Here is a 27,286-nt window from a genome sequence, read left to right on the forward strand (position 1 = left end):
CATATAAACCAGGGGTGGGTAAATTTTTTCCAAAAAGGCCAAATAGTAAATATTTTAGGTTTGCAGCCCATACAGTCTCTATCATAACTAGTCAATGCTGCCACTATAGCACAAAAGCAGCCATAGACAACACATAAATAAATGCGTGGAACTATGTTCCGATAAAACCTTACTTAACAAAAACAGGCAGTGGGGTGGATTAGGTTCATAGGCCATAGTCTGCAGACCCCTGCCCTAGGCCTTTAGATTACTAGTCTAGTGTACTTTTCCATTACTTTATGGTCACCACCTATTTTCAGGATAGGGTTTCAGCATTAAACTTAGTAGCATTAACTGTCAGAGAAAAGATAAATCAGGAATAATTTGCAGAATAATTATGAATACAGTAAGACAGTACATAAATATTAGTATTATTGTTTTTTCCTCTTTTACAGCTTCTATTATAAAACTCTCTCTTAATCCTTCCTTTATTTCCTTCTCTTCTAATAAAGCACTGGGCCTAGAAGTAAACACTTTTCTATTTCTCCAAAAGTACTCAAAGCAAATATGTTTGCAGAATATTATTTGAAAGAAAGTAGTGGACATTCCATGAGACACCAGAATGAACAAACTTAACAATATCTTATCTTTTAAAATGGTAAGCAATGTGAAACTTCTGCATCTAACTTGTATGAGCATGTCTTGGGGGGAGTGGAGGGAACAGCGTTAAGCTACCACTCTATTCTCAATCTCAAAGAATAGAGTGATTATCAGTTTTCTCATTATAGAATCTATATGCTATGGTATGCTATGGTGGTAAAGACACTGGACTTGGAATTGAAAGACCTAATTTGGAATTCTTTCTCTGGCACTTACTATCTTTGTGACCTAGTAACCTATATATAAGGAGTTGCTGTGAAAATTAAGACAAATAACTATTTTAAAATACTAAGCATCAGAAGCATTGATTATTGCTGCATTTGAAATTATAAACTTCTTAATGAAGTTCTCTTCTACTTTTTTTTTTTGAGACAGAGTCTCCCTCTGTCGCCAGGCTGGAGTGCAGTGGCACGATCTCAGCTCACTGCAACTTCCACCTCCCAGGTTCAACCAATTCTCCTGCCTCAGCCTCCTGAGTAGCTGGGACTACAGGCGTGTGCCACCACGCCCAGCTAATTTGTTTGTATTTTTAGTAGAGACGGGGTTTCACTGTGCTGGCCAGGCTCATCTAGAACTCCTGGCCTCAAGTGATGCACCCGCCTTGGCTTCCCAAAGTGCTAGGATTACAGGCTTGAGTCACCGCGCCCAGCCTCTTCTACATTTTTAATAAACTACAATATGATACAATATTCCATAACAGTACAATATCATTTATAAAGCATTTAAAATATTTACTGCTAAAGTATAAAGCACTTCTTTGTCAAGGAGCTAAAAGTTCTTAAAACATGATCTCTCATTTCAGCCCATAATATTCCTTTGAAATTAAAACAAACCAGAATTTATTGAGTGACATGTGCTAGGCATTTTATATATATCAACTCATTTAATCTTCACAACAGCCTTGAGAAGAAACAAGCCCAGTGAAACGAAATTACTTGCCCAAGGAACACAGCTCCTAAGTGGCAGCAGATCTTGGGTTATACCCAGGTTACACTGAGTATAACCTGTCATTATTTTTTTCATTATTTAATACTGTCTCTTCAGTTTTTTGACTTGGGGTCCACAAAAAGCCAAGTGCCTCACATAAGGTCAAAGAATAATTACTTTCAGTGCAGTACAAGGCAAATGCTTAGATAACAGTACATTATTCCACTAGATTAAATCACCTCCAAATAACATAATATTTTAAAGATAATTCCTGCTTAATCTACTTTTGGTCTCAAAAATGTACTGGTAAATAGAGTAAAACCAGTCTACTTACCACTAGTTAAATAAATTAGGGTATCCCCAGGTTAAGCTTTAGATGTCCAAAGAAACAAATGTAGAATTTTGATTAGAGAGAAAAATAAACCAAAGAACAAATTTCCTCAAACTCCAATGTTATATTAATAAACATAAGAACATTTCTAAACCTCCTAGCAGGTTTCATGTCTGAAAGCCCTTCCAGAAAGCAGATTTCTTCCTCAATAATTTTTTCCCATGAAATTTACAGAAATTATCCCAGAGAAAAACTGGCGACTCTAGTGCTTTTGAAGAACTAAATCAGTAAATTAGAAGTTTTTAAATCCTGACATTAAATATAACATATAAAGTAAGGGAATAAAAGTATAAAATATTTTGTAAATCTATGACCCTCATCCCCCTTTGTTTAAACCAGTATGGTTCTTAAGAGTAGGAGCCTTTTTTTTCCCCTTGCTAAAATAAAATAAACTTCAGTTCCACCCTCTGTTGCTTACCTGTTGCACAGTATGCTGAGAGCTCCATGTGGACTACAGTCACATGGCTGACAGAGCCCAGAAGTGTAATTTAGGTAAAAGCCCTCTTTGCAGGTTTCACAGTGAAGCCCCTGATAACCTGGCCGACACTCACACTGCCCTGTGGTCTGGCTGCAGCGATTCACATCCAGGCTTCCAACCACAGAGCAGTTACATACATACTCTGCAAAAGAAAGAAGGAAAGAGACATTACCAACTAAGATTTAATGCCCTCTTAATAAAATAAACTCTATTTTATTTCTCTTAATAAATTTTCATGACAACTTTGTAAGGATAGATAAAATTAACTCTAGTTCAAATTTACTTTCTATCCCGTTTAGTTTACTTAAATCAGGAAACATATAGAGTACATAAATTATGTAGTGTCTGTGTGAGTGTGTGTGTGTGTGTGTGTGTGTGTGTGTGTGTGTGTGTGTGTATTATTAGTTTTTCTGAATTAGAAGCCACCAAAGGCAGGCTTATCTACATGGCACTAAGGGCACATGTTGGAAATGACAACACGTTAAATAATAAATAATCCCATTGTATAGCAGCAAAAGCCTAAGGCTCAGATGATTAACTGTAGTAACATATTCAAGGTCATACTAGATTGTGCCATAGCTAGAATCATAAGCTAATGTGTTCTGCCCAGGAAGAAATTAATGAAGAATAGAAACTTTGAAGTAAGGAAATGATGAACAATAAAACCAGAGGAGAAAGTTTACAGGTTCATCCTGATCTGTGAGTTAAAACCAATCCCAATTTGAATGTCTTTCCCAAATTAAAATATTTGGGAAATAAACATTGCTTTCAAGTATATTTCAAACAGTTCTTTGTTGTTTGCTTGTTGTTTTCACTTTTTTCACTTTTCAAAAGAAACATTTTAATTTTTAATTTTTGTGAGTACATAGGTGTATAAGGTGTATATATTTATGGGGTACCTGAGGTATTCTGACACAGGCATGTGATGTGTAATAATCATATCAGGGTAAACGCTGTGTCCATCACCTTAAGCATTTATCCTTTGTGTTACAAATAATCCAATTATACTCCTTTAGTTATTTTAACATGTACAATTAAATTACTGTCCATAAGTTACTAAATTATTGACCACGGTCACTCTGTTGTGCTATCAAATACTAGGTCTTATTCATTCTTGCTATTTTTTTTTGTACCCATTAACCGTCCCCACTTCCTCCGCACCGCACCCCTGTCCACTATTCTTCGCAGTCAGACAGTTCTTTGGATAAAAATATTGAGAAGCCCTTAGTTTTAGCCTTCTAATGCAAAGACTCATTTAAAGGTCAGTTAGGATTCATTTTTTACTACTGCCTCTATTCATTTTATCAAAAGGAAAGTGTTTTCAACATAGCTTGACACAGTAGTAACAGAGGACTTCGTATTAACATATATATCCTAGGAATAGGTCCCATTCCAAAATAGCTATGATCCTACCCTTAAAGGGTCCTGAGAAATCTATGGTACAAATTACAGTTCTAAATAGGTAAGGCACTATATAAAATGGCACTGTACCAACACAGTTTAGCTTGGAAAAAACAATCTTTGATATTATTTTTGATTACTTCGAAAAGCTACTAGACAACTACAAATCCAGAGTCTTAAATAGAGAGTTGTAAAGGGGTTTGCTTCTCCATTCTAGAAAAGGAAATTAAGCTTCAAAATTCTTTATGTAATCACAAGCGGCTTATTTATCCACACAAGTCAAAACAAAAGATTCCTCAAAAAAATTCCCACTTGGCCAACTCTATACCTCCACACTTCTGCAGTTCCTAACCTTTGGTGTCACTTTATTTCCCTGCTCTTCACAGCTCTTCTAGTTTGTAAAGATAACAAATAACGAATAAATAGGCCAGGCACAGCGGCTCACGCCTGTAATCCTAGCACTTTGGGAGGCCGAGGTGGGCAGATCACTTGAGCTCAGGAGTTTGAGACCACCCTGGGCAACATAGTGAAATCACATCTCCACAAAAAAAAAAAATACAAAAATTAGCTGGGCATCCTGGCATGCGCCTGTAGTGCTGGCGTGCACCTGCAGTCCTGGCTACTTGGGAGGCTGAGGTGGGAGGATCGCTTGAGCCTGGGAGGCTGAGGTTATAGTGAGCCAAGATCTTGCCACTGCACCCCCACCTGGGTGACAGAGTGAGACCTGTCTCAACAAAAAAATAATTAAAGTAAAATAAATAAATAAATATTGGCAGCTTATTTGTTTATTTTATGTCTATTTCAAACTTGGGTGGTTCACAAAACCCAAAGGAAAGCTCAGATTTCTTCAGCCTCAAGCTTAGGAAAGGAACCAGCTTCCCATTACAATCAAGATTCTTATTTTCACTAGGCTACATAAACATGACATTTCTTTGACAGAGTTACATATTTTCACATGATATCTACTTTCTGCGTATATGTGTTGTGGTTTTTGTAAATAACAAAGCCACGTTCAGTGGTCTGTAAACCTGCCAATGACAACTTCATGACAAGACCTTCACTCCAGAAATGACCAGAACACTTAACATTTTTCTTCTGAAATCGGGCAGAAATTCAACTTACATCCAACTTCTCCTGCTGGACCTATTTTATCACAAGTTAAACAAATCAAAGTATGTTGGTGTCAGTAGAACTAGCTCAAGAAAAAATGAAAATACTAAAAAAAAAGTTTCTATAATAAAAACTATGAATTTTATTTCATTATTTCCTTACTAATGTATTTCCATCTGAAAACTGAGTCAGTGTTCCCAATGAGTAAGATTAGCAGTATTTTCAAAAGAATCCAATTGAATTTAAGAACTCAGATATAAACACTCAATATTTTTTCCAGTGAAGTTCTAATGGATAAACTTTCAGTACTAACCAAGTTCACTGGTTATTTATTATTTCTATAGTCAGTCTAATATCTTCATTATTCCCTGAACATACTCTGGTTAGTCCTGTCTCTGAATCTTTGCTTATTCTGTGCATCTTGGAATGCTCTTTTTCACATATTCAAAGCTATTCTCTATTTTAAGAATCAGCCGAAACTCACTTCTCCATAAACTCTTAACTGTACTGCCCCTATTATGAATCCATAACAATACCTACTACCTAAACCTCTCAAATGACAATAATTTGAAGAGGCAGTAAAGCAAAGAGTTATGAGCACAGACTGTAGACGTAGACGGCTATGATTAAATCCGGCTCTCTCACTTTATAACCTTAGGCAAGTTAATTAAGATCTGTGTGCCTTCATTTTTTCTCCTGTAAACAGGGCATAATAATAGTAGCTACACCACTCAGTCCCAATACTTAAGCTGGAAGTGCTTTGGAGTATTGCAATAATTAATGCAACAGCTGGAAAAAAGTAGAAAGTGTTATCAGATAAAATAATAAATGCAATTCAGATGTTAGATTCACAGGCTACAGCTTCGTTATATCCTGCGGATAAGATCTAAAAGCCTGACAATGGGTTTAGTATTATAGCAGCTTTGAATAATGTCTGGGAAACAGAATTAGTGTCCTGTTACGCAGAAATCCATGTTGTGGTTCATCTAGGTAGAGAATAAGACAATATTCTACTTATACTAGGCTCCACTCATTAACAATATGTGTGCCTTAAAATATATTGGTAAAAACAGAAGGATTTAGGATGTGGCTTCAGAGAAGATGAAAAATGAGCATTTATTTATTATATATCCTTGGTACTAATCAGTTTAACAGTAGCAGGGTGAATGGCAAATATTTCAGCAAGAGACACCACCCCAGGGATAAGAAGGGGGCTGACATATCAAGACAAAAAGGCACTATCATGTTAATACTTCTCCCCAAAAAAACCAAAGGAAAGGAGGAGAATACAAAGTAAACCAAGTACCAGGGAGCATGGACATCTTTTCTGTTTGTAACTCAGAACTTAAGGCCCGTCCCAGTGACTGACCTTAAATGAAATGATGCAAGTTAAATGAATAGTATAAGCAATAGTAATAAATGTAAAACACTCCGGGTATTCATTAAATTGTGCCAGGATAATTTGTTAGCTTGTAAGTAGAGTAAAATCTCAGACCCTTCACAGGTCTAGACATTTGTGCAGAACCAGATAGGAGTTAATGCAGAAATAATGCAATCCCCTTAGTAAAAAGGTGGCAATATGAAAAAGAAGGAAGGAAGTTTCAATTGATAGAAGCAATGAGAAAGACCAAAGACAAGAGGAAGTGCTGACTTATTTTAATGAGTTAGAATCTTAGACACCAGAGCAGCACAAAGGAGTCTGCAACATAATTAATGGCAAGTCACCAGTGTGGATGTTAATGGGAATGAAACAATATGAAGAGGACACCTAAAGCTAATTGCAGACAAGTATGAATAAGATGCCAAACAGCTCATTCAATTGCCTAAAAGTAAATATGGAATAAACTCTTTATCATGTGAGTAGCAGGTCTCCTTTCAGCCCTTTAATTCTTTGGAAAACTCTATAGAGAAATAATTAGAGAAGGGTAATGTAAATGTTCTGAGAGAGAGCAAAATCTTGGCAACATTATTTCCTTTTATTGTCTGGCTTCTGAAGAACAATAAAATATAGTGATTTTCACTCTGAAGAAGAATAAGAAACTAAAATCTTTGCCAAACTGCTTTAAGTATTTGAAAATAGTCACATAAAGTCCCAGAGAAAATCAAATCCTGCACTTTTTCAAACATTCCAAAAGCCAAGAGACGAAAATTTTTTAGCCCTAAAAAAAAGGAAGTATTTTGTTTATAAGTCTCATAAGTTCCCCTGCCACCTACCCCCACCTGCCCTCCCTTTGTGCACAAACATTTGCCCTGGTAAGAGATTATCTACTTGAACATACTGAAGACCTTTTCTAGGCCTTTCATATACCTGGTAGGCTCTCTTTTCATCCAATTTTTAATCATCTCATAGAGAATATTTGGTGTGTGCTGGTATTCAGCTTGTCTGCATTAATGATGGGAGTTTTTGGAAAATACTAATTGTGATTGTATGTCCTAATGAATGTGTCCTCTCTGTGTCTCTTTTTGAAGTCATTTCTAAGTGCTAAAATTAACTGTAATGCTCAAGCAGTTTGGTACAATTGTGTGTTAAACCTTTGCAGATAAAAAAACCATAAAAACAGTAAATGAAAAATTTGCATAACAAAATAAAAAAACTATGTCCTCAGTCATGATGGAAATCTCCTAGAACAAAGAAATGTTACCCTGACAACAATACTGTTGGTAAACTAAAATGATTACAAAATTATTGCATTTAAGCAGAGATACTAGAAGACTACTTGTAGCTATAACTAATACAGAGCACTCACAGGAATCTGGTTCAGAAAGACAGCCTGAAATTCTATCTACAAAATTATTGCACTTAAGCATAGATACTAGAAGACTACTGGTGGCTATAACTAATACAGAGCACTCACTGGAATCTGGTTCAGGAAGACAGCCTGAAATTCAATCTACAGCCTTTTGCAAAACTGCATAAATACCTTTGCAAAACTCAATTTCTGACTCCTTTTCATTCATTCAGCAACAATTTCACTCCTTTTATTGTTAGTTGACGCACAATAATAATACCTACTTATGCAATGCGGAGTGATATTTCAATACATGCATACAATGTGTAATGATCAGACTAAATAGCACATTCATTACTTCAAACGTTGATCATTTCATTGTACTATGAACATTCAAAATTCTCTCTTCTAGCTTTTCGAAAATATAGAGTAAATTACAGTTAACTATATTTACCCTATTGTGCTACAGAACACCAGTACTCATTTAGTACTATCCAGCTATAATTTTGTATTCATTAACCAATCTCTTCCCATCCTTCCTTCTCACCTACCCTTCATGGCTTCTAATACCTCCAATTCTACTCTTTTTTTTTTTTTTTTTAGACGGAGTCTCACTCTGTAGCCTAGGCTGGAGTGTGGTGGCGCAATCTCGGCTCACTGCAACCTCTGCCTCCCAGGTTCAAGCGATCCTCCTGCCTCAGCCTCCTAAGTAGCTGGGATTACAGGTGCACACTACCACACCCAGCTAATTTTTGTATTTTTAGTAGAGACGGTGTTTCACCATGTTGTTAAGGCTGGTCTTGAACTCCTGACCTCGTGATCTGCCTGCCTCAGCCTCCCAAAGTGCTGGGATTACAGGCGTGAGCCACCACGCCCGGCTCCAATTCTACTCTTTACTTTCATGAGCTCGAATTTTTTTTTTATCTCCCACATATGAGTAAGAACATGCAGTATTTATCTTTCTTTTTTTTTTTTTTTTTTTTTTTTGAGACGGAGTCTCACTCTGTCGCCTAGGCTGGAGTGCAGTGGCGCAATCTCGGCTCACTGCAAGCTCCGCCTCCTGGGTTCATGCCATTCTCCTGCCTCAGCCTCTGCGAGTAGCTGGGACTACAGGCATCCGCCACCACGCCCGGCTAATTTTTTTGTATTTTTAGTAGAGACGGGGTTTCACCGTGGTCTCCATCTCCTGACCTCGTGATCCACCCGCCTCAGCCTCCCGAAGTGCTGGGATTACAAGTGTGAGCCACGGTGCCCGGCCCCAGTATTTATCTTTCTGTGCCTTATTTTACTTAACATAATAACCTCCAGCTTCATCCATGTTTCCACAAATAGCAGGATTTCATTATTTTTCATGGCTGTATAGTACCAATATTCTAAAGCAGTTCCCCTGTGTTTTCTTCTAGCAGTTTTATAGTTTCAGATCTTACTTTTAAGTCTTTAATCCATTTTGAGTTAATTTTTTTTAAAAGATGAAAGACGGGAAGTCTAGTTTTGTTCTTCTGCATATAGATATCCAGTTTTCCCAGAATCATTTATTGAAGAATATATCCTTTCCCCCAATGTGTGTTCTGGGCACCTTTATTGCAAATCAATTGGCTGTAAATACATGGATTTATTTCTGGATTCTCTGTTCTGTTCCACTGACTTAATGTGTCTGTTTTTATACCTATGCTATGTTGTTTTGGTTACTATAGTTTTGTAGTATATTTTGAAGTCAGGTAGTGTGATGCCTCCAGCCTTGTTCTTTTTGTTCAGGATTGCTTTGTCTTCTGTGATTCCATATGAATTTTAGGGTTTTTTTTTAAATTTCTGTGAAGAATATCATTGGTATTTTGATAGGGATTGCATTAAATCTATAAATAGCTTCAGGGAGTACACTCTTGCTTTTTCATATCTTCAAATACTGTTATCTATTAAGAATACAAAAAACCTGTATTAAGCTATTCCTAAACTTACAATATTTATCAGAGCACTGGCCATTCAAGTTCTAAGTCCAAAAGATATATCATAGTTTTAGACAGTTGGAACTACAGTCTAACTTGCAAAAGTAGATGGAAATAGTTCTATTCTCAGCACACACAATGCAAACATTATAGGAACATCCACTCAGTGGAAGTCAAAAGCAAAACTGTACTTTGAAAGGCAATGAGTATCCATCTATTTGAATGGCTAAAATACACAAACAAAAAAACTGACAATACTAATTGCTGGCAAGCATGCAGGACTTTCAAAAATTACTGGTGTAAGTACAAAATAGTAGAGACACTTTGGAAAACAGTTTGACAGTTTCTTATAAAGTTAATTATACCTTTAGTATATGAACTAGCAATTCCACTCCTAGGTATTTATCTGAGGGAAATGAAAAGTTATAGTCACACAAAAACTTGTACAGAAATATTTATGATAAGTGATATTAATAATCACCAAAACCTGGAAATCACCCAAATGTTCTTCAACTAGTGAATGGATACACTATGGTACATTCTCATAATGGAATACCATTCATCAATAAAAAGGAATAAACCACTGACATCCAAGAACATGGATGAATCTTAAATGCATTATGGTAAATGAAAGGAGCCAGGGGCAGAGAACAGATCAGGGGTTTGCCAGGAGCTGGGGGCAGGAGGGAAGGGCTGACTACAAAGGAGCAATACAGGGGAATTTTGAGGGGGTAATAAAACCATTTTGCATCTTGATTATGCATGTATCAAAACTAATAGAACTATTGCACATCAAATGAGTAAATTTCATTGGATATAAATTTTAAAATATGCAAAAAAATGTTTTAAGCAATGAGGTCTTACTAGATTCAATTTTTAAAATGTTGCTGGAAGGATGCCTCGGTGACCCACAAGCAACTATTTCAACTGAACTGTGGCACTAACGTCCACAGGGGACCCAACTAATGATTGAGGCTTTTTCAAAGTGACTGTTACATTTAAGGTAGCAGGAAGTTATTAATGCTTCAGCTGATTATTGTATAAGGAGTTGTGGAACATTTTAGTATTTAAAATGCTATTTCACTAAAAGGAGTACAATCTTTTCTTTTCCCTTTGGCTCCAACTTAAGTCTTAGGCTGCAACTGCTCCCATGTACAATGAGGGAGAAGAGGAAAAAAATGAAAGATAAAGATGTATAGGATTACTATCCTTTTTTCATATGCAATTGTTTGTTTCCTTTCGAGATTCATCATTAAAAACCCTGTTTAAACAAAGACCAGGAAAATGCATGTAAATACAACTTTCAATCTATCTAATCTATCCAACAAAGAACTTCACCCATTTTCACAAGCCTAGGATTGGATCCACAAAAATTACAACATTCCTGAATTTCGAATTGAAAAGAAAAGGAAAAACATTGTCAAAATCAAGAGTAGGAATATACAATTCAAACCTCTTCATGTACATCGAACGATTCTTTAAAAAAACCAACAAACTGGCCGGGTGTGGTGGCTCACATCTGTAATCCCAGCACTTTGGGAGGCCGAAGTGGGCAGATCACTGGAGGTCAGGAGTTCAAGACCAGCCTGGCCAATATGGCAAAACCCCATCTCTACTAAAATACAAAAATTAGTCAGGCATGGTGGCATGTGCCTGTAATCTCATCTACTCTGGAGGCTGAGGCAGGAGAATCGCTTGAACCCGGGAGGCAAAGGTTGCAATGAGACGAGATCGTGCCACTGCACTCCAGCCTAGGTGACAGAACAAGACCCTGTCTCAAAACAACAAACAAACAAAAAAACCAACAAAACTATATTATCTTGACTACAGGCCTGATTTCCTAAGTATATGGTGTATTTCAAAATGTACTTTTTATTGGACCATATTTTATGTTTTAGGTCTGAAGAAAAGGAACCTCAGAAAAGCCTCATTCTAGGGAAGAGGAATTATCAACACAAGAGTTTTGTTTTGAGAATCTTACTCTAGAGTAACATTAATACTCAAATTACATTTCACATTTATGTTATGCCAAGGTATTGCCACAAATCTTTGGAAACTTCAGAAACTTAATATTAAAGCTGATGAATTTATTTAAACTAGACTTTGTAGAGATGTGTAGTATTAAAGCCACTACTTTTAAAGAAAAGCTTTAAGCTTTGTTTGAAAATAAAAATGTATCAATTAAAATTCCTGGTCACAATTTACTAGAGCAAAACATTTCTTCAACTTTATGGTAGACATATGAAATAAATGGGGCAACATAACCCAGGTTTTGTAGAAAATTTTCTGTCTCACATTTAAAAATCATGTTGTTGGTGCTTGTCCCTGGCTCACTGCCAGTTTTCCACAATTCAGAGATAATTCATCTAATTAATGAGACAAGATGACAAGTTCTGGAAAAGGTTGTAAAGGCTAGTTTTTACTACTAATAACAATGATGATATTACCAGCTATTAAGCATATACTACACATATATCAGACATCACACAAGAAACTGGACACAAATGGCCTCCTTTAGTGTTCACCATAATCCTGTGATGCAGGTACCTTAAGCAAGGAATCTGAGTGTCAGATAGATGAAACAAATCATACAACTAATCAGTACCAAAGAAGAGATTAAAGCCCAAAATGAGTAACTCCAAAGTCCATGTCTTTTCACTCTAAGAAGCCAACAATCAGACAGACCCAGAACACTTTAAAATCAAACTTTGCTGCTAATTAACCAGCTCTAGGACCGTTAGTGAGTCTAACTGCTCTGAGTTTCAGTGTCTCCATGTACAAAATGTGGCTAATTCTTTTCATCTATCATGAAAAATAATTAAAGGTCAAATTATATATGGCCATGTATATTGTTTTTGGTTTACAAAAACTTTTTTTTCATTGAGCCACTGGTGTATCTAATAATCCGAATAAGTAAATCAGAAGGCAATTTCCTTTGAAAATTTTGAATGTATATACTACGTTTTAAGGGAAAATAATAGGTTTTAAATTGCTCAATGACGGCAAATTTTCTCATATTTCTCCACATTTCTCATAGTGGCTTAGCACAGTAGTGATCAATAAATAGCTACAAATGTCTGTTCAAACCAGATTCCATTTTATAAAATAAAATTAGAGCTGGTCAATTTAAAAGACAAAGATCTTCAAGATTCAATGAAAACCCATAAAATCCAGCTACAAAAGACATAAAACAGAATTATACCTAAAGTTTAAAAGTAACTGAATGGAAAAAGATGAAGCACGTAAATACTAACCAAAAGAAAACTAGTGTAGATAGCTACATTAATTAATATAAGACAAAATAGATGTTTAGGTAAAAAAAAAAAAAAAAGCAATATAAGCGGACAAGAGATCTGGTCACTATATAAAAAAATGTACAATTCATTAAAAATATGTAGTTCTAAATTAGATATATATCTAATACTGTAGTCTCAAAATATATAAGGCAAAATGACAGCAAATATATTTAATATGGTTATTTCTGAGGATGAAATGAGATAAAAATGTGACAGTATCAGAATAGGATATTTACTGTTTTATCTCCCCAGATGTCCTACTTTTCTTGAAATGTAGAAAATGCTCTCAGAAATTGATATCAGAAACGAGAAATGACAATAAATGCTCTAAAATAAGGGATTGGGGAAGATTAGGAATTAGAGTTGGTTAAACTACAGCTTTTTACAATTTTCTGGCAGAAAGGACCTTCTTTTAATCCAGGATTGGAATAATTCAACAAGTTTCCTGAAGTCATAAAAAAAGGTAGAAGAAAGAGAGAAGTCTAGTCTAGATTACAGAAAAATATTTACTATACAGGATCATGTACTCAAATACCTTCCTCATTAGCATTCTAAACATCCTTATTCTCTAAAAGTTTTTTTTTTTTTTTTTTTTTTTTGAGATGGAATCTCACTCTGTCACCCAGGCTAGAGTGCCATGGCACACTCTCAGCTCACTACAACCTCCGCTTCCCAGATTCAAGTGATTCTCCTGTCTCAGCCTCCCAAGTAGCTGGGACTACAGGCATATGCCAATATGCTCAGCTAATTTTTGTATTTTTAGTAGAGACGGTGTTTCACCATGTTGGTCAGGCTGGTCTCAAACTCCCGACCTCAAATGATCCGCCCACCTCAGCCTCCTAAAGTGCTGGGATTACAGGCATAAGCCACCATGCCCAGCCTCTAAAAGTTCTTTGTTACCTTCCACTATGTATCCTCTACCGTGTTCCTGGAGCATTGTTAGAGAAAGTTACAATATAAAGACCTGGTCTGTTAAAGGTTTTACTTTCACTAAGTCCCTAGAACTGCTTCTAAATCCTTAGATTTATCTTATTGTTTCCATATCCACTGCCAGCATTGGCTATTCCAAGCTTCTCTTTAAGTTTTCCATCCCACTGTACAACCAGCAAATGGTTGCAACTTCATGGAAACTGAGACCTTCTTTCTTTTTCTCTCTTCCTCCTTTTTCCCACCAACTTAAACTTCCCTCCAGTTTCAGGCTAGCCAGCTCCTTCCAAGACCAAACAATCCCTCCAACTGCACTCTTTATCACATCCTCTCCCAGAGCTCTTTCCAGGACTCTACTCCGCCCACTCCCATTGTCCCCCTCCTTGAGCCTTTTCAAGCTTTCACTTTTTACAGAATTTACCTTCAAATATGCATTGGGTCTCTCACAATTCTCTGTTTAGTATCCTGCTCCATTTAACTAGCATTTATTTTTCTAAATAAAATTTCTCAAACAAAAATACAGACTGCCTCCTTTTCTTCACCACATGTTTTCTTCTTAATGCTCTGCAATCTTTTCTAAACTCTACTAAAAATGCTCTCTCAAAAGTTACTAGTCCAAAACAAAACAATAGCCTTCTCAGGCCATATTCTGCTTAACCATTTTGCAGCATTTGACATACTGATATCCCTTCCTTTTTGAAACTCTTTCTTTGGTCTCCATGTCACTGGATAAATCCATGAGCATTTATTGAGGATTTTACTATGATCAAGTCCTCTCCTTATGCTTCCACTTCCACATGGCAGATCACCTCAGTTCCCAGTGAATCCAGGGAGAGACAAGTCTTAGCTACTCCAGTCATCCCCATCAAGGCCCCAAACATAGGCGTGAGGCCATTTTAGATCCTCCAGCTGTAGCCAATCTACCAACACAGCCAGAGTAAGCCCAAGAGAGACCAGGAGAAGAACCATCAGAATGAGAAACAAATCATTGTTATTGTTTTCAGACACTAATATGAAGGATGAAGGAGAAGACATCACTACGGGGAATATTATGCATAACTCTATGCACATAAATTCAACAACTTTGATGAAATGGACCAATCTCTTGGAAACCAAGCTATCAAAACCTAATTCAGATTACCTAAATGGTCCTATACCTATTTAAAAAATAGAATTTATAGTTTAAAACCCTCCAAAAGAGAAATCTCCAGGCCCAGATGGCGTCACTGGAGAATTCTACTAAGCATTTTAATAAGAAATAACATCAATTCTATAAAATGTCTTCCAGATAACAGAAGAGGTGGGAATCCTTTCCAATTAATTCTATAAGGACAGCATTATTTTGATATCAAAATCAGATAAAAACATTACAAGAAAACTACAGAACAATATTCCTTGTGAACATCTTGGATCAAAAATCTCTCAACAAAATAACCAGTAATATATAAACAACAAATTGAACCCAGCAATATATAAAAAGATTAAGTGGGATTTATTTCAGAAATACTGGTTCGACACTTGAAAATTAATCAGTGCAATCCATCCTGTTAGCAGACTAAGGAAAAATGCCATCTCATCTCAATTGATGCAAAAAAAGATTTTAAAAAATTAACATCCATTCATGGGAGAAGTGCCCAGAAAACTATGAATAGAAGGAAACTTTCTCACCCTAATAAAGGGTATCTATGAAGAAACTACATTTAATATTACACTTCATAGTGAGAGACTAATTACTTTCTCCCAAGATCAGGAACAAGGCAAGAATGTCCTCTCTTGCCACTCCTGTTCAAAATCATATTAGAAGTCCCAGATAGTGGAATAAGGCAAGGAAAAGAAAGAAATGGTCTTCAGATCAAAAAAGAAACAAAACTGGGCCGGGGTAGTAGCTCGACACGTATAAAATCCCACCACTTTGGAAGGCCAAGGTGGGAGGATTACATGAATCCAGGAGTTCAAGACCAGCCTAGACAACATAGTGAGACCCCATCTCTACAGAAAAATAAATAAATAAATAAATAAATAAATAAATAAATAAATAGCAAGCCAGGAATGGTGGCACATGCCTGTAGTCTCGGCTATTCCTGGGGCTGAGATGGAAGGATCACTTGAGCCCAGGAGGTCGAGGCAGTAGTGAGCCATGATCACACCACTCTACTCCAGCCTGTGTAACAGAATGAGACCCTGTCTCTATAAATACATAAATAAATACTGTCTCTATTTACAGATAACATGAAAGCTTATGTAGAAAAAAAATGTTTAATCTATTATAAAAATTCCTAGAACTAATGAATGACATTAATAAGGTTGCAAGGGCTGGGCCTGGCAGCTCACACCTATAATCCCAGCACTTTGAGAGGCCAAGGCGGGCGGATCACCTGAGGTCAGGAGTTCGAGACCAGCCTGACCAACATGGAGAAACCCTGTCTCTACTAAAAATACAAAATTAGCAGGGCATGGTGGTGCATGCCTGCAATCCCAGCTACTCGGGAGACTGAGGCAGGAGAATCGCTTGAACCCAGGAGGCAGAGGTTGTGGTGAATTGAGATCGCACCATTGCACTCCAGCCTGGGCAACAAGAGCGAAACTCCATCTCAAAAAAATAAAAAATAAGGTTGCAAGATACAAAATTAACAAACAAAAATCAACTGTATTTCTATGTGTTATGAATGAACAGATGGAATTTTTAAAATTTTAATACCACTTAGAATAGCTCCAAAAATATGAAATACTTACATACAAAATTAATGTGTATGACCTTTATGCTAAAAACTACAAAACATGAAAAAAGAAACAAAAAGACCTAAAAATATGGAGAATAATGTAAACAATTAGATCTATAGATTTAATAAATCCCAATCAAAATCCCAGAAGGATTTTTTTATAGATATTAACAAATTGATTCTAAAATATATGTGAAAAAGCAAAGAAACCTCAATAGCCAAATAACAACAAAGCTGGAGGACTCACAATAATTGATTTCAAGACTTACTATAAAGCTATAGTAATCAAGACATGGTGTTATTGGTGAAAAGAAAAAAGAAAAAAACCTACACAAAAGCCAATGGAATAGAGAGCCCAGAAATAAACCTTCAGAAATATCTAACAAATTTAATTTTTGACAAGATTAAAAGGCAATTCAATGGAGAAAGGATGCTTTTTTAAAAAAAAAATAAATGGTGTTGGTACAGTTGGACATCCATAAACAAAAGATTAAAACTCGACATAAACTCACACCTTATATAAAAATTAACTCAACAGGCCGGGCGCAGTGGCTCACACCTGTAATCCCAGCACTTTGGGAGGCCGAGGTGGGTGGATCACGAGGTCAGGAGTTCAAGACCAGCCTGGCCAAGATGGTGAAGTCTCGTCTCTACTAAAAAAAATACAAAAAATTAGCCGAGTGCGGTGGCAGGCGCCTGGAATCCCAGCTACTAGGGAGGCTGAGACGGGAGAATCGCTTGAACTCGGAGGGCGGAGCTTGCAATGAGCCGAGATCGCGCCACTGCACTCCAGCCTGGGCAACAGAGTGAGACCCTGTCTCGAAAAAAAAAAAAAAAATTAACTCAACATGGATCATAGTCCTAAATGTAAAATGTAAAACTATAACACGTCTAGAAGAAAACACAGAAGAAAATATGATTGACCTTACATTAGGCAAAGAGCTTACAAATAAAACACCAAAAGTAAAATCCATAAAAGAAAAATTTATAAGTTGGACTTTATTAAAATGAAATACTTTGTTCTTCAAAAGACTGCTAAGAAAATAAAAACACAGCCACAGACTGGGAGAAAATACTTGCGAATCACCTTTCTGTCAAAGCACTTGCATCACGAATATATAAAGAACCCTGAAAACTCAACAATAAGGAAATAATGCAATTTTAAAATGGAGAAAAGATCTAGAAACTTTACCAAAGAAGATATATGTACGACAAATAAGCACTTGAAAAGGTACCCAATATCTTTCATTAGGAAAATACAAATTAAAACCAAAATGACATACTACTACACATCTAAGAGAATGGCAAATTTCAAAAAACTGTCAATACCAAATACCACAATGCTGAGGAAGTAGAACTCTAGTACAATGTTGATGGGAATGCTTGAAAAATAATTTGACAGTTTCTTTTTCTCTTCTCTTTTTTTTTTTTTTTTTAAGAGACAGGATCTCATTTTGTTACCTAGGCTGGAGTGCAGTGGCATGACCATAGCTCACTGTAACCTCAAACACCTGAGTTCAAGGGACCTTCCTGCCTCAGCCTCCTAAGAAGCTAGGGCTACAAGCACATACCATCGTGCTTGCCTAATTTTTAAATTTTGTGCAGAGACAAGGGTCTTGCTATGTTGGCCAGGCTGGTCTCAAACTCCTGGCCTCAAGTGATCCTCCCTCTTCAGCCTCTCAAAGTGCTAAGATTACAGGTGTGAGCTACCACACCAGGCCAGCAGTTTCTTTCTTTCTTTCTTTCTTTTTTTGAGATGTTGTCTCGCTCTGTCGCCCAGGCTGGAGTGCAGTGGCGCGATCTCGGCTCACTGCAAGCTGCGCCTCCCAGATTCACACCATTCTCCTGCCTCAGCCTCCCGAGTAGCTGGGACTACAGGCACCAGCCATCACGTCCGGCTAATTTTTATAAAGTTAAATATATACCTACCATATGTCCCAATAACTCTGCTCCCAGGTATCTACCCAAGAGAAATGAAAACTGAGTTCACACATAGGTGTAACTGAATGTTTATAGCAGCTTTATTCGTAATCACCAAACATTGGAAATAACCAAAATGTCCTTCGACTGGTGAATGGCTAAACCAACTGCAGTCCTTTTTATATTATATATGAGAATGTTTTTATACGTCAGAATCTATGTCTGATCTATTAAGTGGACTTAGTCTGGCTAGGTGCAGTGGGTCATACCTGTAATCCCGGCACTTGGGTGGCTGAGGCAGGAGGATCCCTTGAGCCCAGGAGTTCAATGCTAGCCTGGGCAACATAGTGAAACCCCATCTTTACAATATAAAAAATTTTAAAAAGTTACTCAAGCATGGTAGCTCAGACCTGTGGTTCCAGCTATACAGGAGGCTAAAGTGAGAGGATGGCTTAAGCCTGGGAGGTCAAGGTTACAGTGAGCTGTGATCATGCCACTGTACTCCAGCCTGGGCAACAGAGTGAGACCCTGTCTCAAAAAAAAAAAAAATGACTGGCCGGGTGCAGTGACATGTAATCCCAGCACTTTGGGAGGCCAAGGCGGGTGGATCACAAGGTCAGGAGTTCAAGACCAGCCTGGCCAACATAGTAAAACCCTGTCTCTACTAAAATTAGCCAGGTGTGGTGGCGGGCGCCTGTAATCCCAGCTACTCTGGAGGCTGAGGCAGGAGAATCACTGGAACCTGGGAGGCGGAAGTTGCAGTGAGCCGAGATTGCGCCATTGCACTCCAGCCTGGCCGACACAGCGAGACTCCATCTCAAAAAAAAAAAAAAACAAAAAAAACCTATTCTTATATCAGCACATAAAAAAGCTTTAATAACTGCAGCTTTATAATGTGTTTCACTAACGTATTATCCTTCTTTACATTTTTTTAGTTGTTCATAGTTACTAATGTTTCCACCTAAACTTTATTGCCACATTCCTTCCAAAAATATTCCTATTGTAATTTCCCCAGTAATTCCACTTATCCTAAAAATTAATGCATTAAGAACTGGCAGCTTTACAATATTCAATTTTCAGCCAGGCACAGTGGCTCTGGCCTGCATTCCCAGCACTTTGGGAGGCCAAGGCAGACAGATCACTTGAGTCTACAAGTTCAGCCTGGGCAACATGGCAAAACCGGTTCCATTTCTACAAAAAAAAATTTCAATTTTCCCATCTATGAGCACTAACATGTGTCTCCACTTATTCAGTCTTCTTTTATATCAGTGAAATTTTATAACTTAAAAAATATGTATATAAGTTTCATACATATCTTGTTATGATGATTTCTAAGCTTTTTATCATTAGTAGTGGTGATGGCAGTAGTGGTTAAAACTGATTTTTTTTCCATTGCATCTTCTAATCAATATTAGTAATAATCATTCAATTAGATTTTTTGAGATATCCACACAGGCATTTTGATGAACTCTCTTATTGTTTCTAATGGTATTCCCCTTGATTTTCTTGAGTAAAGATTTCTGTTTTTAAGTTACATGATATGAGATCTTCCATTAAAGGTCATATCTTATCTGGCTAACAATAGATATAATTCTGGGTTTCCTCCACAACAGCTTGTGATAAAATACAGCAAACTGTTTCACACAACTGCTTATCTTAATCCCTAGGTAAGCCTTATTACTATTAATTATAATAAAAATAATTGTCATTTACTATGATCTACAATGTCTTAGACTTTGTTGCACATTTTACTTGCATGAACACTTAGCTTTACAACAACCTCGCAACTGTAGAGACTGCAAGTCCCAGTTTATTAAGAGGAAAACTAAAACTTAGAGAAGCTAAGTGCTTGCCCAAGACCAGAGTTAGCGGGTAAGTGGTTGAGACAACATTCACATCCAGGTTTATCATACGTCAATACCCTTCCTCATTTCACTTCACTTCACCACTTCTTCCTTTAAAAGAAGGGGAGGAGATAAGCAGCAAAAAGAAGAAATTCTACCTAGTACTATAAATGCAGTTGTGTTTTCTTTTCTTTTCGTGTGTGTGTGTGTGTGTGTGTGTGTGTGTGTGTGTGTGTGACCGGATCTCCCTCGGTCGCCCAGGATGGAGTACAGTGGCGCGATCACAGCTCACCGCAGCCTCAACCTCTCTGCCTCAGGTTATCCTCCCACCTCAGCTTCCCAAGTAGTTGGGACTACAGGCGTGCACCACCATGCCAGCCTAATTTAAAAAAAAATTTTTTTTTAATAGAGATGGGGTATCACCATGTTGCCCGGGCTGGTTTCGAACTCCTGTGCTCAAGCAATCTGCCCACCTCAGCCCATAAAGTGCTGGTTCACAGGCCAGAGCCACTGCATCTGGCCTTTTTTTTTCCAATCTGTTTTTCTGTAAGCAAGTGACATCAAATCAAATGATTACCAAATGTTGTGGGGTAGGAGGGAAGCAGTTGCTCAAGCTACAAAGTAAATTATCAATTGGCAACACCTTGCATTTGTTTTCAGCTGGTACACCTTAACATACTGTTCAAAGCCAAAGACACAATCATGAGTTAGTATTTGTCATCTGTTTATTTTATTCAAATGCACTCTCATAACTAAAACAATGCAAGTATCTCTCTAAAAGAAATGTGCTAATCTGGGATCAAGAGTTCTGGATATGGACTATACTAAGCTTTCAAACTTCTATTTGAACCTAGGCAAAACACTTATCTTTTTGTGCCACCACTTTTCCATTAGTATACATTTTTCAAAGTTTTGAAAAAACTAATTTTGCCACTTAGTGAGAGTTAATTATGTTTTGAGAGTATATTTTATTTTTTGTACCCATTAACCATCCCCACCTCCCTTCCACGCAACCCCCAACTACTCTTCCCCGACTCTAGTAAACATCTTTCTATTCTCTATCTCCATGAGTTCAATTGTTTTGATTTTTAGGTCCCACAAATAAGTGAGAACATGCAATATTTAACTTTCTGTGCCTGGCTTATTTCACTTAACATAATTACCTCTAGTTGTTGTTGTTGCAAATCCATGTTGTTGCAAATGACAGGATCTTATTCTGTTTTATGGATGAATAGTACTCCATTGTGTATATGCACCACATTTTCTTTATCCATTAGTCTGTTGATGGGTACTTAGGTTGCTTCCAAATCTTGGCTATTATGAACAGTGCTGCAACAAACATGGGAATGCAAATATTCTTCCATATACGGATTTCCTTTCTTTTGAGTATATATCCAGCAGTGAGATTGATGGATTGTATTGTAGCTCTAATTTACTGAGGAACCTCTAAACTGTTCTCCATAGTGGCTGTACTAATTTACCCTCCCACCAACACTATACAAGATTTCCCTTTCTCCATATCCTCACCAGCATTTATTACTGTCTGACTTTTGTGGGGGATTTTTTTGTTTGCTTTTCTGAGACAGAGTCTCGCTCTGTTGCCTAGGGTGGAATGCAGTGGCATGATCTTGGCTCACTGCAACCTCTGCTTCCTGGGTTCAAGGAATTCTCATGCCTCAGCCTCCTGAACAGCTGGGATTACAGGTGTGCACCACCATACCTGGCTAATTTTTTTGTATTTCAGTAGAGATGAGGTTTTGCCATGTTGGCCATGCTGGTCTCGAACTCCTGGCCTGAAGTGATCCACCTGCCTCGGCCTCCCAAAGTGCTGGGATTACAGGTGTGAGCCACTGCATTCAGCCTGACTTTGTATTTTTAAATAGCCTGTCTTCATGTTCACTAGTTCTTCTGCTTAATCAATTCTACTATTAAGAGACTCTGGCTGAACAGACACATGAAAAAAATGCTCATCATCACTGGCCATCAGAGAAATGCAAATCAAAACCACAACGAGATACCATCTCACACCAGTTGGAATGGCGATCATTAAAAAGTCAGGAAACAACAGGTGCTGGAAAGGATGTGGAGAAATAGGAACACTTTTACACTGCTGGTGGGACTGTAAACTAGTTCAACCATTTTAGAAGACAGTGTGGCAATTCCTCAAGGATCTAGAGCTAGAAATACCATTTGACCCAGCCATCCCATCACTGGGTATATAACCAAAGGATTATAAATCATGCTGCTATAAAGACACATGCAAACGTTTATTTTTGCGGCACTATTCACAATAGCAAAGACTTGGAACCAACCTAAATGTCCATCAATGATAGAATGGATTAAGGAAATGTGGCACATATACACCACGGAATACTATGCAGCCATAAAAAAGGATGAGTTCATGTCCTTTGTAGGGACATGGATGAAGCTAGAAACCATCATTCTGAGCAAACTATCACAAGGACAGAAAACCAAACACTGCATGTTCTCACTCATAGGTGGGAATTGAACAATGAGAACACTTGGACACAGGATGGGGAACATCACACACCGGGGCCTGTTGAGGGGTGGGGGGAGGGGGGAGGGATTGTATTAGGAGATATACCTAATGTAAATGACGAGTTAATGGGTGCAGCACACCAACATGGCACGTGTATACATATGTGACAAACCTGCATGTTGTGCACATGTACCCTAGAACTTAAATTAAAAAAAAAAAAAAGAGACTCTGGCCAGCGCAGTGGCTCATGTCTGTAATCCCAGCACTTTGGGAGGCTGAGGCGGGCGGATCACCTGTGGCCAGGAGTTTGAGACCAGCCATGGCCAACAAGGTGAAACCCCATCTCTACTAAAAATACAAAAACTAGCCGGGTGTGCTTGCAAGTGCTTGTAATCCCAGATACTTGGGAGGCTGAGGCAGGAGAATCACCTGAACCTGGGAGGTGGAGGTTGCAGTGAGCCAAGATTGTGCCACTGCACTCCAGCCTGGGTGACAGAGTGAGACTCCATCTCAAAAAAAAAAAAAAAAAAAAAAGAGACTCTGATGCATTCTTCAGCATGTCAGTTGCATTTCCAACTCTAGAATTTCTGTTGATTATTTTTACGTATTTCAATTTCTGTTAAACGTCTCTAATAGAATTCTGACTTCCTTCTCTGTTTTATCTTGAATTTGAGTTTCCTCAAAACAGCTATTTTGAATTCTCTGTTTGAAAGTTCATATATCTCTGTTTCTCCAGGATTGGGCCCTGGTGCCTGATTTAGTTCATCTGATGAGGTCATGTTTTCCTGGATGGTGTTGATACATGTAGATATTCACCGATGTCTAGGCATTGAAGAGTTAGGTATTTATTGTAGTCTTCACAGTCTGGGCTCGTGTGTGCTTCTCCTTCTTGGGAAGGCTTTCCAGGTATTCGAAAGGACTTGGGCCCCAAATGCAGTAACACTGGTTTTTGCAGACTTATACAGGTACTGCCTTGGTGGTCCTGGATAAGATCTGGAAGAATTCTGTGGATTACCAGGCAGAAACTCTTATTCTTTACCCTTACCATCTCCCAAATAAATGAAGTCTCTCTCCCTGTGCTGAGCCACCTGAAACTGGGGGTGTGGTAATGCATGCACCTCTGTGGCCACCACCACTGGGACTGCACTGGGTCAGACCTGAAGCCACCACAGCACTGGATCTCTCCCAAGGTCCTTCCCTTCAGGGCGACAAGCTCCCCTAGACCCTGGATGTATCCAGAGATGTTGTCTGGGAGCCAGGGATAGAAGTAAAAAGTCTTAGCAGTTTACCTGACGTTCTATTCTACTGTGGCTAAGCTGGCACTCGCACCACAATACAAAGTCCTTCTCACTCTTCCCCCCTCTTTCCACAGGCACAGGAGCCTCTTCCTGTGGCCACCACCACCACTGGTTCTGCCAGGCCACTGTCGATGTTCATTTAAAGCCCAAGGGCTCTTCCGTCAGCTTGTGGTGAATGCTGCCAGGCCTGGGACTCTGTTTTCCGGGCAGCAGGCTCCCCTGTGGCCAAGGGCAGGTCCAGATGTGCTGCCTAAGAGCCTAGGCCTAGGCTCCCTAGAGTCAGGGACCTCAAGAGCCCATTTATTGCTCTATCCTACCATAGATGAGCTGGTACTTAAGGTGCCAAAGTCCCCTTTACTTTTCCCTCTGCTTTTCTCAAACAGAAGGAGTCTTTCACCATAGCCACCACAGCTGGGAATGTGCTGGGTCACCTCTGAAGCCAGCATATCTCAGAGCCCATGGCCCCACAGTGTCCTCCCTGGCTACTGCTGCTGGTTATTCAGGGCCCAAGTGCTCTTTAGTCAGTAGGTGATGAATGCTGCCAGGACTGGGTCCTTCCCTTGAAGGCGGCAGATTCCTTTTTGGCACAGGGTGTGTCTAGAAATGTTGTCTGGGAGCTAGGTCCTGGAATGGGGGCCTCACAGCTCTGCTTGATGCCCTATACTACAATGGCTGAGCTGGTATCCAAGATGCAAGACGAAGTCCTCTTTACTCTTTGCCTCCTCTCCTTAAACAAAAGGAAGGAGTCACTTTTGTTGCTGCAAGATGCACTGCCTGGGGTTGGGGGAGGGATGGCACAAGACAAGTTTACTTATATGTGCGTTTCTTTTTATAATAAAAATGGGTTACGTGCCTAATGAAAAAAAAAAAGAATGCATTTGACTCTATCAGGCCACTATCAAATTTAGAATGTGTAATACTAAAATAATTAACCAAGTACTGCCTAAAAGGCTTTAAAGAGTTTTCTATCTTAATTACCATATACCTATTAATATAGAGTAGCTATTATGATGGTAACTATTCTTGAATTTATATGGGCTTTTTGATTTACAGCATTATCACAATATCCTGAGTCCAAGGGGAGGTAGAGACAGGGAGAGCAAACACGGAAACTGAATTTGAGTAACTTGAAATCCGGCTCTAGGCCACAGTAGAGGAAGATTAGTTTATGAAGTAAAGGGACTTGGGTGCAAACCTGAATCCATTGTTTATAGCTCTTCAATCTCAAATGTCATGTCCTCTTTGTAAAGACTTTTCTTAAAATTAGAGTAATGAACCTTACAAGGATGTTTTCAGAATTAGAAGATACAAGGCAAAACAACAACAACAAGCAACAACAACAAAAAACACCTATGACAGTGGCCTTTCTCTACCCTACATTTTTATTATAAGCAATCTGTTTGGCAAAGTAGCATCCTTAGATGTTACTACAGATTGCAAAAATTAAAAACTAAAAGGGATCATCAGAGGCCTATTAATGAATTCAAAATACCCAAAATAATTCATTAATGCCTGATTAAGTCTTAATCTTATAGGCAATATAACAAAAAGCATAAGAAGAAAATAACTTCAATTTCAAGTACTGCCAATTGCTTCTGAGGTTGGGACCAGATTTGCCTTACTGTCTCTGTTTACAGAGAGGCCAGCTGAGCAACTTAAAGGCTAGAACTATTTGCTCATTGTAATGCCTGGAAAATTCATTCAGAGAAAAGTAGTACGAAGAGAACAAAAGGAAAGGTCAGTTTAAAAATGCTATCCTGAGATGTGCAGTGGTATAACCTAGGAACTATTTACCAATATTCAAAAAAGGGAAGGTTGGTTCCACATTTTGTAGTTTCACATTCATCCCCAACCAATCCTTACACACACACACACACGCACACACACATATTTGAAACAGGGTCTTCTCTGCCACCCAAGCTGGAGTGCAGTGGCATGATTATGGTCCACTGTAGATCACCCGGGCTCAGGCCATCCTCCTACCTCAGCGTCCCAAGTAGCTGGGACTACAGGAGCAAGCCACCAGGCCCAGCTGATGTTTTTATTTTTTTATAGAGACAGGATCTTGCTATGTTAACCAGACTGGTCTCAAACTCCTGGGCCCAAGTGATCCTCCCACCTCAGCTTCCAAAGTGCTAGGATTATAGCCATGAGCCACTGCACCCAGCCCTTACACATAGTATTAAATGAATATTTTGTAGATTACTAGGAATAAATATATATTTGCTTACAAAGTTATGCCATACTATCTTGGGAAAATACATGGGGCATATAGAGAAGAGTGAGTAGAGAAAATGTACTTGTTATGGTTACAGCAAAGACTAATAGGGAGGAATAGGAGAATATACATATTAGAAAGGTATATTAGGGCCCTGAACTCCAGTCTAAAGAGTCTGCATTTCATCCAACAAGGAATGATTCCCCAAAGAAGGTTCCAGTACCACCAGCCTCAAAATCACCTGGAGAGTACAGTAACACACTGATTCCTGGGTCCCATCCTAGGCCGACTGAATAGAAATCTCTGGTGGGGGTACTAAGGAATATGCATTTTTACATAGTTCAAAATTCATTCTGATTTACCGGAAAAGTTGGCCATAAGCCAAAGGGAATGAAATGGTTTGGCTCTGTGAACCCACCCAAATTTCATCTCAAATTGTAATCCTCATAATCTCCATGTGTTGAGGGAGAGACCAGATGGGAGGTGACTGGATCATAGGGGCAGTTTCCCTCATGCTGTTCTAGTGATAGTGAGTTCTCACAAGATCGGATGGCTTTATGAGGCAGTTTTCCCTGTTCTTGCTAGCTCTCTTCCCTGCCGCCATGTGAAGAAGGTCTTTGCTTTCCCTTTGGCTTCCACCATGATTCTAAGTTTCCTGAGGCCTCCCCAGGCATGTGGAACTGTGAGTCAATTAAACCTCATTTCTTTATAAATTACCTAGTCTCAAGCAGTTCTTTATAGCAGTGTGAAAACTGGCAGTGTGAAGCCTGGGCAACATGGTAAAACCCTGTCTCTACTTAAAATACAAAAAATTAGCCAGGTGTGGTGGCACACACCTGTAGTCCCAGCACTCGGGAGGCTGAGGTAGAAGGATCATCCAAGCCTGGGAAGTTGAGGCTGAAGTGAGCCATGATCACACCACTGCACTCCAGCATGGGCAACAGG

General features: G+C 38.4%; 1 protein-coding gene across 1 annotated transcript in view; it reads right to left on the minus strand.

Annotated features, from left to right (window-relative positions):
• Positions 1–27,286, minus strand: part of MEGF9 (multiple EGF like domains 9) — a 114,413-nt gene that overhangs the window by 55,908 nt on the left and 31,219 nt on the right. The window contains exon 2 of the mRNA XM_032164991.2: positions 2,376–2,577. Coding sequence (XP_032020882.1) covers positions 2,376–2,577 — 202 coding nt within the window. The remainder of the gene's footprint in view (positions 1–2,375; positions 2,578–27,286) is intronic.

This window comes from Hylobates moloch, unplaced genomic scaffold (genome assembly GCF_009828535.3).
Source record: "Hylobates moloch isolate HMO894 unplaced genomic scaffold, HMol_V3 SCAFFOLD_10, whole genome shotgun sequence".
NCBI lineage: Eukaryota > Metazoa > Chordata > Mammalia > Primates > Hylobatidae > Hylobates > Hylobates moloch.